Raw genomic sequence first — 13251 nt, 5'->3', positions numbered from 1 at the left:
AGTCCCTCGGTCCGTGCTATCTGGGTTCCCACAGGCCCTCATTCTTAGGAAACTGCTGGGCATGCAGCCTATTTTCTCTCACAGACCTCCCAGGTTCTAAGAGACCTTGTCACCACCACAAGAGGTAGTGACTTGCAAGTGGGTGTGCAATTTTCCCCTTCCACCAGGGCACACACTCAGGAACCCCAGGGATGGGGACCAGCCTTTTCCCCAGAACCTGGTGACTTGGACCCTGATAGGGAGGAGGTCTTCACAGCTCTGGCAAGCTGCTGGGTGGCATCCAGAGAGGCTTCCAGGGGGCCGGGGTGGCACAGCTCTTGGTTGGGAGCACATTCTGAGAGTTCCCTGGAAGGCAGCTCCCCACAACTTTGGGCCAAAAGGCCAGACATGGACCTCAGCTTTTGCAAGCGGCAGGAATTTATTTTGAATTCTTTGTCAGGCTCCAAAAACCACACAAGCTTTGGGGTCCACTCAAATGTCAAACAAATTCCTAAGTGGGACCAGATGCTTGCCATGCTGGCCGCAGCATTCCCAGGGATGGCCACCCTGCTCTGTCCTTTGCCCAGACTCTTGAGCCTCCCCACCTCTGCCTCCCCATGCACCCTCCAGTTTCAGTGGTGCTTGGTGGACAATTTCCGATGACAATGATGGAGTCCATGAAGGCAGAGCCAGACCCAGTCTGGGCCAAGGAGTCATCCTCCAGAGGTCTTCTCTAGGAAGAGCCCTTCTAGGGAAGTCACCCTGGCCCAGGCGTTTGGGACTTTGGATGGAGAGTAAAGACTGGGTGGAAACTGCTGGTGGTGCAAGGCTTCCTGGGAGCATCTGTTGGCATTGACCAGACCCTGGGGGCCTCACCAGACAGCAGGACAAACATGGAAGGCAAAGTGTGCGCGAGCTGAGTGAGTGGCCCAGCTGTTACTGAAGGTTAGAGCCTCATGTGGGTGCCTTCAGTGCTAGCACCAAAGAGCCGCTGGAGTAGGGACTCTAGCCACCACATTAGCCTTCCCAAAGCCTCCGCAAATAAAAAGCGCATGTTCACTCTGCAGAGGCAGCTTAACCCAAGTCCCCAGCTCCTCTTCCCACCAACTTGCCCACCATAAGCCCCTCCTAAATAGCAATGTCTGCCTCTCAGTGCTCAGCCCCCCAACTTTCCTACTGTTCACCAGCCTGCTGGAGGACTAAGGTTGCTCCTAGTGTGCATTTGTTGGTAGGTGACACACATGTATGTCCCTAAGACTGAGTGGTACCAATGGTTAATACACTCAGCTGCTGTCTTAGTTAACTGGTGCTGCTATACCAGAAATACCACAAATGGGTGGCTTTAACAAAAAGAAGTTTATTTTCTCACAGCTTAGGGGGCTAAAAGTCCAAATTCAAGGTGTCTGTTCTAGGGGAAGGCTTTCTCTCTCTGTCAGCTCTGGAAAAATGTCCTTGTCTCTTCTGAGCTTCTGCTCCTGGGCAATCTTCATGTGGCTTGGCATTTCTCTTCCTGTCTCTGCTTCTGCTAGCTTGTTTAATCTCTTTTATACCTCAAAAGAGATAGACTCAAGATCTCTAACTCTGCATCAGTAACATGCCAAAGACAACCCATTCCCAAATGGGATTATAATCACAGGCATAGAGGTTAGTATTTACATATGGCCTTGGCGGAGCCCTGATGGCACAGTGGCTAAGAGCTACTAACTAAAAGTTCAACAGTTTGAATCCACCAGCTGCTCCTTGGAAGCCCTATGGAGCAATTCTATTCTGTCCTATAGAGTCGCTATGAATCAGAATTAACTCGACAGCAGTGGGTTTGGTTTTTTGGTTTTATGGACTTGGTGATAAAAAAGGAGATCGCATGATAAGAATTTTGCAAGACCAACGACTTCATTGCAAATACCTTTTTTCAAAACCATAAACAGTGACTTTACACGTGAGACCTTGCTGGTTGGAATACACAGGAATCAAATTGACTACATCTGTGGAAAGAGACGATGGAGAAGCTCAGTATCATCAGTCAGAACAAGGCCAGGGGCCAACTGTGGAACAGACCATCAACTGCTCATATGCAAGTTCAAGTTGAAGCAGAAGAAAATGAAAACAAGTCCACAAGAGCCAAAGTACGACCTTGAGTATATCCCACCTGATTTAGAGACCATCTCAAGAATACATTTGACACACTGAACACTAATCACAAGACGAGCTATAGAATGACATCAAGGACACCATACATGAAGAAAGCAAAAGGTCATTAAAAAGACAGGAAAGAAAGAAAAGACCAAAATGGATGTCAGAAAAGACTCTGAAACTTACTCTTGAACTCGAGCAGCTAAAAAGAATGGAAGGAATGCTGAAGTAAAAGAGCTCAACAGAAGATTTCAAAGGGCAGCTTGAAAAGCCAAAGTAAAGTATTATAATGAAATATGCATAGACTGGAGTCAGGGAAGAACACTCTTGGCATTTCTCAGACTGAAAGAACTGAAGAAAAAATTCAAGCCTAAAGTTGCAATAAGGAAGGATTCTATGGGCAAAATATCAAACAACTCAGGAAGCATCAAAAGAAGATGGAAGGAATACACAGTCGCTATACCAAAAGAGTTGGTCAACATCAGCCATTTCAGGAGGTACCATATGATCAAGAACCGATGGTATAGAAGGAAGAAGTCTAAGATGCACTGAAAGCATTGGTGAAAAACAAGGCTCCGGGAATTGACAGAATACCAACTGAGATAGTTCAACAAATGGATGCAGCACTGGAAGCGTTCACTTGTCTATGCCAAGAAATTTGGAAGACAGCTACCTGGTCAGCTGACTGGAAGAGATCCATATTTGTGCCTATTCCAAAGAAAGGTGATCCAACCGAATGTGAAAATTATCAAACAATATAATTAATATCACACGCAAGTAAAAGTTTGCTGAAGATAATTCAAAAGTGGTTGCAGCAATACATCCACACGGAACTGCCAGAAATTCAAGCCAGATTCAGAAGAGGATGTGGAAAAAAGGATGTCATTGCTGATGTCAGATGGATCTTGGCTGAAAGCAGAGGATACTAGAATAATTTATCTGTGTTTTACTGACTATGCAAAGGCATTCTACTGTGTGGATCATAACAAATTATGGATAACATTGTGAAGAATGGGAATTCCAGAACACTTGATTGTGCTCATGAGGAACTTGTACATAGACCAAGAGGTAGTCATTTGAACAAAACTTGGGGATACTGCATGGTTTAAAATCAGGAAAGGTGTGTGTCAGGGTTGTATCCTTTCACTATATTTATTCAATCTGGCTGCTGAGCAACTAATTCAAGAAGCTGGACTATATGAAGAAGAACGTGGCATCAGAATTGGAGGAAGACTCGTTAACAACCTGCAATATGCAGATGACACGACCTTGCTTGCTGAAAGTGAAGAGTACTCGAAGCACTTATTGATAAAGATCAAAGACTACAGCCTTCAGTATGGATTACACTTCAACATAAACAGAAATCCTCACAATTGGACCAATAAGCAACATCACGATAAATGGAAAAAAGATTGATGTTGTCAAAGATTTCATTTTACTTGGATCCACAGTCAATACCCATGGAAGCAGCAGTCAGGAAATCAAATGTGCAAATCTGCTGCAAAAGACCTCTTTTAAAGTGTTAAAAAGCAAAGATGTCACGTTGAGGACTAAGGTGTGCCTGACCAAGCCATGGTATTTTCAATCGCCTCATATGCATGTGAAAGCTGGACAATGAATAAGGAAAACTGAAGAAGAATTGATGCCTTTGAAGTATGGTGTTGGAGAAGAATGTTGAATATACCGTGGACTGCAGGAAGAACAAACAAATCCGTCTTGGAAGAAGTACCACTAGAATGCTCCTTAGAAGCAAGGATGGCAAGAGTTTGTCTCACGTAGTTTGGATACATTATCAGGAGGGACTAGTCCTTGGAGAAGGACATCATGCTTGGTAAAGTAGAGGGTCAGCAAAAGAGAGGAAGACCCTCAATGAGATGGACTGATACAGTGGCTGCCGGATGGGCTCAAGCATAGCAAGATTGTGAGGATGACACAGGACTGGGCAGTGTTTCGTTCTGTTGTACGTAGGGTTGCTATGAGTCGGAAGCAACTTGACGGCACCTAACAACATTTTGGGGGTGCTAATTCAATCTATAACAGCTGCTAGCTGAAAGGTTGGAGGTTCAAATCCACCCAGAGGCACCTTGGAAGAAAAATTAGCCATTAAAAACCCTATGGAGTACAGTTCGCGGACACACGTGGGGTCTCCAGGAGTCGGACTCAACAGCATCTGGTTAAGACAGTTTTGTTGTATTTTCCAGGTGTTTTCTTGGATTGTCAGCATTTACAGGGTAAGGGCCATGTGTTTAGTTTTTGGTGAGAGGCAGTTTAGAATTGGAGCATGGCTTAGAGCGGGGCCAACCCAGGCTTGAAGTGGGCCGTGCCACTTTCCTGTTGTGTACCCTTGGTAGGTTGCTGAACCTCTCCAACTTGTTTTTTAATCATCTTCATGATCACTGTCAGTATTGCCACAGTTGAGTGCTTTTTTGAGTTAGGTGCCTTACAGCCCTATCTTATTTAATCATCTCAACAACCCAATTAGGCAGGCATTATTATTTCCATTTTACAGATGAAGAGAGTAAGGTTGAGAGGTTACTTTCTCAATAGCACACAGAGGATGGCAGAGTCAGGATTCGGTCTTAGATTTGTCTGATCCCAAAGCACTTGCCCCCGGGCCCTGCAGCCTCAGTCCACCCAGCCTCCTAGTGTTACCTGAGGCCCTGCCTGTCAAGGGTGGGACCCTCAGGGGGGCTCTGAGAATGGTCCCCGCTCTGATCATTCTTGTGCTGACCCTGTTCTGGTGACCCCACAGGAGAAATGTCTGCGGGGGACAGTGCTGCCCAGGATGGACGACAGCAAACAGCACCCACCACTGTATCAAACGTGAGTGCCTCCTCCCCTATCCCCCCCCCCCACTTCTCTCCTTCTGGGAGGTGGGCCAGGCTGGAGGACTCCAGAACCTGAACTAGAACTGTCTTCCTCAATTGCCTTCTGAGACACAGCCCAAAAGGTTAGAGGTTCAAGTCCACTCAGAAGCACCTTGGAAGAAAGGCCTGGCAATCTACTTCAGAGAAATCAGCCATGGAAAACCCCATGGGGTGCACTTCTACTCTGAAACATATGGGGTTGCCATGAGTCAGAATCGACTCTACATAGGCAACTGTTTTTGTTTTTTTTTTTTAGACCTGACTCCAGGGTGCCTCTTAATCACTACACTCTGCTGCCACGTATCTTATCTTATCTTTTCACTTCCTACACCTGTGAACATGCTACTACTACCATCAGGACCACCAAACTACTGCTACTACTACTGTTACTACTTCTACAACTTCTACTTCTACTCCTACTACTACTGCTATGCTAGTACTATACTACTACTATCAGCGTACTACCACTACTAGCTAACAGCTGAGTGTTTACTATGCGCCCAACATTGCTAAACTCTTTACATACATTGTCTTAGTTTAGCCCCTCAATAATCCTCCAAGTAGGTATGGGAGAACTTGCGAATGCCAGAACCTGTGTGAGGCGGGAACCTGTCAGAGAAAGAAAACTCAAATATTTCCCAATAATAGAGAGTGATAGAAAACTGGTAAGATTGCGCCCTGTCAAAGGTGGAAGACTTGTGAGACCCTGAAAAACAAGGCAGTCCCATCGAGTTCTGGCTGTCACGGGTTTCACTGTATTTAGTTGTCATCCCCACTTACAGGGGAGGGAACTGAGGCGCATGTTGGTTAGGAAATGTCGTCAAGGACATACTTCAGCACATGCTGGAGCTGACGCTGGACCGAGGCAGCCTGAGGCTGGGGCATTCTGCTGCTTGGGACTCCCACAGATGTGGGGCTTTGAGGAAACCCCTTGAATCTTTCTCCTTTGCACCCAGGGCCCCTCTTGGGCCCTCACCAGCTCCCTTGGTCTTTGTGGCAGCTCCAAGGGGTTCTGCCTGACTGTCCCTCTTGTAACTGACACTATCCTCTTCCAGGCCCGAAGCCTGGCTGTAAAGCCTCAGTCCTGCCAGCACCCCTTCCTGCCTGCAGGACAAGCACCCAGGCCCTTTTCAGTGTGAAGGTTTCACAGTCACTAGTTCGGGTGCATGACAAGATTCACGGAGTTCCCCACACTGATTGGATGCCCCCCTCCCTGTTTCTCCCCATGCCTCCCAAGATGGGGATGACATGGGGATACTTTCGAGTCTGCAGGGATAGGGGTGCTGGTTAACCTCATGGCCCTGCCCTTTTTCCAGTCTAAAGATGCAGCTCAGGAAATCCGGGGTGGAAAGGAGGAGTGTGCTGTCACCGTATAGGGAGAGCAACTAGGGTCACATAACAATGTATGTATAAATTTTTGTATGAGAGACTAACTTGAATTGTGAACTTTCACTTAAAGCACAATAAAAAAAAAAAAGTGTTGAAATGAAAAAAAAAAATTAACCAGTAAAAATGCAGCTCAGGCAGAATCTTGTGTCTCCATCTCCAGATAAAGAAACCAAAACCCCCAAACCAAAACCAAACAAAAAGCAGATCTTCTGCCTGAAAACCTGTTCCTTTTCAGGGGAACTGGATCGGTGGGGGCTCTCAGGGGTCAGGCCTTTTGTGGCTGGGGGCAGAGTCAGGGGAGGGAAACTTGGTCCTCATAATTTTAAAGGTGAAGAAAGTCAGCCTTGGAGAGGTGATGACTTGCCCAAGGTCGTGCAGCTCATTAGAGAAGGATGTGGGGCCCCAAATCAGCTCTGAGTGACTTCCCAGGGTAGAGACGCCAGGGTGTGGGTGGCCAGGTGGTTTTATACTAAGCAGATTCTCTAGAGGTGAGACCTGGACACTGATGGTTTTCAAAGCACCCTGTGTGATTCTAGCATGATAAACGGAGAGAAGACTGAAGTTGTCAAGGAATTTCATTTTACCTGGATCCACAATCAATGTCCATGAAAGCAGCAGTCAAGAAATCAAATCACGATGCATTGCATTAGACAAATCTACTGCAAAAGAACTCTTTTAAGTGTTAAAAAGCAAAGTTGTCACTTTAAAGACTAAGGTGCGCCTGACTCAAGCCATGTTGTTTCAATCACCTCATATGCATTAGAAAGCTGGGCAATGAATAAGGAAGACCAAAGAAGAATTGATGCCTTTGAATTATGGTGTTGGCGAAGATTATTGAATATACCATGGACTGCCAGAAGAACGAAATTTGTCTTGGAAGAAGTACAGCCACAATGCTCCTTGGAAGCGAGGATGGCGAGACTTCCGTCTCACATACTTTAGACGTGTTACCAGGAGGGATCAGTCCCTGGAAAAGGACATCATGCTTGGTAAAGTAGAAGGTCAGTGAAATAGAGGAAGACCTTCAATGAGACAGATTGACACAGTGGCTGCAACAATGGGCTCAAGCATAATAATGATCATGGGGATGGCACTGGACTAGGCAGGGTTTTGTTCTGACTCATAGGGTTGCTATGAATCGGAACTGACTTGAAGGCGCCTAATAACTGGGTAATTCTAGCCAGGACCGAAAACCACTGAGCAGGGTTTAGGGTTGATCATAGGAGGATCCCCTTGGACTCTACCCCCTGGGGATCTTATTAAAGTGCAGATTCAGATTCAGCAGTTTTGGGAGTGGGGCCAGGGAGGCTGTATTTCTAACAAACTCTCAGGGCATGCTGATGCTTTGGGTCCATGGACCACACTTTGAATAGCAGGGCATTAGGGGACTCTGGAGACCTGGGAAGGGGTTTGGGGTTGGAGGCAGAGAGGAGGGTTGGTATGTTCCTCTACCAGGAGGCAGCATTGGCCGGTGGAGAGTGTTGCTGAGGTCTGAGGTGAAGTTGGAGCTGGGTGGCTTCAGAGGTGGTGGGCTTCAACCCAGCTGCTGGAGGGATCTGGGCTTGGGCCTCACTCGGGCCCTCCAACCCTAGAGGTTCGTAGTTTCCTTACTTGCTCGTGATTTTCCAGCATGACTTTCTGCCAAAATGGAGTTTCAACACTGGAAACTCGTGGCTGGGTGAGTCTGCAGATTGGCACAGTACCAATGCGTGTGTGCACCCTTGTGCCCAGTGAGGTGCTGCTCCAGGATGCTGCCGATACCCACTCTAGACTCAGTCCCCTTCATCCTGGGGTTCTCACCCCTATGGCTTCTCTGCCTGGCCCTTTCACCCTGCCGCTCCGGGTCGCCCACTCTGACCTGGGCACGAATGCGGCCGCTCTCCTGGAGCAAACTGCCTGTGGGTGTAGACCTTTCCCACTTGAGGTCTGCTTGCCCACGAAGCTCTGTGCGCTAATTAGCTGATCCCTGTGTTTTTGCCTGTTGTTGTTTTGCTGCTAATGAACCTAACGAGAAGCACGTGGGCGGTGGGGTGTTGGCCTTGGATGGCTGGGTCTGCGGCTGTGGAGAGCTTGTGGAACGTGGGGCTCTTGGCTCCACACACCCTGTCAGCTGGCGCCCCTGCTTCCCCAGCGGCTTTGCATCTCCCTCACCCCTCCCCACAGCTGCCCTCCTGGCTAGAACGGAGACTGCCAATGCCGGGACACTCATGGCTCTGTCCTAGCAGTTTCACACATGTGAGTGCCTCCCTGGGCTGACAGAAGGGTACGTGACACCACCCCCCACCCCCAGCACCAAGAATGCAGTCTACTTCCAGAACCATGTGGAGACTAGCCTGTCCCCTGGTCCCTCCAAGATAATCTGTGGGCTGACCCAAACCCTTGTGGAGAGAGGTGGTCCTCGGTCAGCGGGCCACCCCTGGGCCTCCCTTACTCCCTCTCACCTAATCCTGGGTGGCTGGAACACACCTGTCCATCCTCCCTCTCTCTTTCCCCCTCCACACCCCTGCTCCATCCCTGCTCAGTCTGCAAATGCCCATTGCCTCCCTCCCTTGGCGGGGGTCCTGAGCTGGCGCGTCATCTCCTCCTTTAGTCTTGCTATCTGCCTTTCCCTCTGTGGCTTTGCCAGCTCTCCAGCGCAATTTATGTGTTTGTGTATTTGCAGAGGCAGCTGACTCTGGGGACTGCCGGCCCGGCTCAGCTGAGGGGAAGGACAGTAGGGTGTGGGGTGACAGCATCCTGTTTATAGTTGCTGCTTTTGGAAGACTGTCCCATCTTCCCAGACTGGCTCACCTCCATCGACACACCAACACACACGTGTGTGTGTGCACGCACACGCACACACACACACACACACACACACAGGCTTTGGGGGCTTCTCCAGGCTAACACTGGGGAAGGGGATCTAGAGAATTCTCTGTATTTTCCTTTATCTCTGCCTCAATGCTCAGGGGCTAGGATTGTTGGGGGTGGGGGCAAAGTCATCCTTGCAGCTGTTGAGGAGGGGACTAGATGGATTATGCCCTCCACCCCAGGAAAGAATAAAGCTCAAGGTTAAAAGCATGTGCTTTGGATCCTGGTGACAGGTCCAGGGAGATCTGAGTTTGAATCCCAGCTCTGTGTCCTCGGGCAAGCGATTGGCCCTCTCCTAGCCACAGAACCTCATTCGTAAAATGGGTATAATAATCTGGATAGAGTTGTTTCTGAGGGTTAATAATAATACCACTTTATAGGTCTTACTGTGTGTCAGGTATTATTCTAAGCCCTTTATATTATTCAGTTTTAATCCTCACAACAGCTCTATGAGCTAGACTTGAGTTTTGTCCCTATTTACAGAGGAGGTTAGCTATTTGTCCAAGATTACACAGCTGGAAATCAGAGAGCCTGCATGTGAAGCCAGGTAGCCTGGCTCTAGAGTATAAGAGTTTCACGCTACACTCTGCTAAATGTGTAGAGAGCCTGACACATGGCAAATGTAGCTGTTATTTTTAATTCTAGATCCAACAGACTGTGCTGGACTGCCTGGTTTTAAATGCCAGCCCCACCAGGCTGTGTGACCTTGGACAAGTTGCTTACGCTCTCCGTTTCCTCTTCTCTAAAACGTGGCTAATATTAGTCCCTACCTCACAGAGTTACTTGCAAGGAACAAATGAGATAATTCAGGTCAAATGTTTAGTTCAAGGCCTGGCGTGTTCTATGTGCTCTACAAATGTCTGGCATTGTTCTTGTGGGCAGGGACTGTGTTACCGCTCCAGCAGGCAGCACACTGAGTACATGGTTGTGGTTGTTGTTAGCTGCTGTGGCGTCGGCCCCTGACTCATGGTGACCCCGTGAACAATAGAACAAAATCCTGCCCGGTTTTACTCCATCCCCATCATTGGTTGCAGATGGGACTGTTTTGATCCACAGGTTTTCAGTGGCTGATTTTTGGAAGTAGATCCCCAGGCCTTTCTTCTTTGTCTGCCTTAGTCTGGAAGCTCCACTGAAACCTCTTCAGCATCATAGCAACATGCAAGCCTCCAGTGACAGATGGGAGGTGGCTGTGCATGAAGTACACTGGCCAGGAATTGAACTCAGGTCTCCTGCATGGAAGGCAAGAATTCTACACCTAGCCAATATGTACTGAATAATACAGGGTCCATCCCAGGCCTGTCCTGAGGGGTTCCTTTCTGTAGCCCCAAGTTCTATCAGCCCTTCTAGAAGAATCCCTGCAGTGCTCAGGGGATGTTGGGGATGGAGATGCAGTTGCTCCTGCCTTCTTGGCCCAGGGCTATTATGTGCACGGTGGGCATTGGATCTCCTTGCTCAGCATTCCTTCTGGTCCACATCTTACAAGGACCCTATCACTCCTTGGCTCCGCTGAGGGAGTTTTTCTAGCCCTACCCATCCTAGCTCTTTAGTGATCCCATCCCACAGGAGAAGATTATGGCAAGATGGGTAATAGCCCCACCTTTGAAGCTAGCCTCCCTGAGTTCAAATCCTTGCTCCATCACTTACTAGCATGGTGAGCTCAGGCAAATGCTTGACTTCTCTAAGCGTCAGTTTCCTCATATGTCAAATGGGGACGAGAATAGTCCATTAGTAGTTATAATACATGTAAAGCAGTTAGTGTAGAGCCTTATAATGGTAAGTGCTTAACAAATGTTAGGAAAGGGTCAGGGAAGGGGTGGGGCTTTCATGTTCTTCACTGTGTGGGAGCTACCAGGAGCCAGAGACTTGTACCTGTGGCTGGCTCATCTTTGGAGGAACTGTCTTATGGAACTTAGAGGAGCCTTGGTGGTGCGACGGTTAAGTGCTTGGCTGCTAACCAAAAGCTAGCAGTTCAAACTCACCAGCTGCTTCTCAGGAGAAAGATGTGGCAGTCAGCTTCTGTAAAGATTACAGCCTTGGAAACACTATGGGGCAGTTCTACTCTGTCCCTTAGGGTCACTATGAGTTGGAATTGACTCAACGGCAATGGGTTTACAGGTTTGTGGGACTCAGCAGTTGGCAGGGAGTGGTGAAGAGGATGGTAGGACGTGGCTAAGGGGAATAGTTATATGACCTCAGTGGAGACCAAACTAATGTAAACTGTGCGGTCCCAGCAAGAGACCCTGTCATCTCTCCCCTTCCCATGTGGTGGCACCTTAGATTTTCCTGGTGAACAGGTGTGTGTTCCCCTGAGGCTCTTTGCCCAAAGGGATGTTTAGGAGATGGCCTTGCCTAAGAACTTCCTGAAGTCAGTCTCTCTGCCGTGTTCACACCAGCAGTTTGGTTCACACCAGTTTGGTTCACACCAGTGCCTGGCCCTCTGTACGTACTTGTGTGTACTCTGTGCATGCTTTGTATATGCTTGTTAAAGGACTGACTGGATGAACGATCATGTGGGTGGCCTGACTCCCCACCCTCCTTGGTTGCTGGATGCTTCTTGGCATCCTTTGCTGGCTTCTCCTTGTCTACCCAACATCTAAATGTAGGGCTTCCTCTGGACTTTCGCCAGGTCTTCCAAATCCCCCATCCTAAAGTGGGTTCAGTGGAAGCCAAGCTGAGCGTTAATTGCCACCATTTAGCGACCGAAAGTTTGGCGGTTCAAGTCCACTCAGGGGCTCTCGGAAGAAAGGACTGTCTAGAAAACAAAACAAAACAGCCACTGAAAACCCTATGGAGCACAATTCTGCTCTGACACACATAGGGTCGCCATGAGTCAGAATTGACCTGACAGCAACTTGTTTGGTTTTTCATTGAGTGCTAGTAGGCACTGTGCCAGACAATTAACATGCAACAATACTAGTAATAATTGTCAGTGCTTTCTCTGTGCCAGGGGCTGTGCTAAATCCTCCTTCAGCCCTCTGAGGTGGGCATCGTGTATTCCCTCCTGGGTCCCTGCTGGCTTCTCCTCTACCCAACAACTAAATGTTGGTTTCCCAGGACTTAGCCCTGGGTCCACTTCTTTTCTTTCTCACTGCACCACTCCAGGAGAGATTTAATGCATTCCCACGGATATAAACATCGTCTCTGTGCTGATGATGCCCAGATTTATATATATATCCTGCCAGACCTCTCCTCTGACCTCCAGACTTGTGTGTCCCACTGCCTCCTCCACATCTGCACTTGATGCCTCCCAGACCTCCCAACCCCAACTTGTCTAAAACAAGACTTGTGATTTCCCTCCCTCTAAGCCAACTCTCCTGCCCTGGTCTTACCCATCCTATTAAATGACATCACTATCTACCTGATTGCCACCCAGGACACCTGCCGGTTGCTCAGGCTTTATATCCAACCCATCACCATGCCCTACTGGTTTACTTCCTAAATCTCTGGTGAACCTGTCTGCTTCTGTTTCCCTTGCTACTTCTGTAGTCCAGGGTACCATCTCGGCTCTCCTGGGTGACTGTACAGCCTGTTGACAGCTCTCCCTGTTGTCACCCTTGCCTTCTGGATCTTTCTTTAAATTAGATCATAATACAGCTCCGCTTCAAACCTGCTGCTGCAGTGTATCAGACCCTGGGTAGTTCTCAAGCCTTGTCTCTCAGCACTCTTCCCCTTGCTCCCTGAGTCCAGCCACGGTTCTAGGAATGTGCTGCCCCAGGGCTGTTGCACATGCTCTCTCTCTCTGTGCTTGCTTTCCCTCATCTCCTGATGCGGCTGGCTCCCTGTCATCTTTCCAGGCTCCATTTCAAGCTCCCTTCCTCTGAGGAACCACTCTGGGCAGAGCTGCCCCCACCAGCCTTGTTATCCTGGGTCTTAGTCCCTTGGTTGTTTCCTTCACAACTTGTATTCCAATTTCTGTTGTTTTATAATTTGTTTGTTTACTTGTTTTGTGTCTGTCTCTCTAACTAAATTGAAAGCTTTGTGAAGAAAAGGACAGAGTCTTTTTTTTTTTTACCATCCTAAAAAACAACAACAACAA

The 13251-nt window shown here is 48.2% G+C and overlaps 1 protein-coding gene across 1 annotated transcript in view; it reads left to right on the top strand.

Moving 5' to 3' along the window:
- Positions 1-13251, top strand: part of LTBP2 (latent transforming growth factor beta binding protein 2) — a 121211-nt gene that overhangs the window by 5539 nt on the left and 102421 nt on the right. The window contains exon 2 of the mRNA XM_004371040.1: positions 4862-4932. Within this exon, the coding sequence (XP_004371097.1) occupies positions 4862-4932 (71 nt within the window). The remainder of the gene's footprint in view (positions 1-4861; positions 4933-13251) is intronic.

Source organism: Trichechus manatus, unplaced genomic scaffold, assembly GCF_000243295.1.
Source record: "Trichechus manatus latirostris isolate Lorelei unplaced genomic scaffold, TriManLat1.0 scaffold00010, whole genome shotgun sequence".
Lineage (NCBI taxonomy): Eukaryota > Metazoa > Chordata > Mammalia > Sirenia > Trichechidae > Trichechus > Trichechus manatus.
The sequence above is the reverse complement of the archived record's forward strand: the minus strand, read 5'-3'. Positions and strand labels throughout refer to the sequence as shown.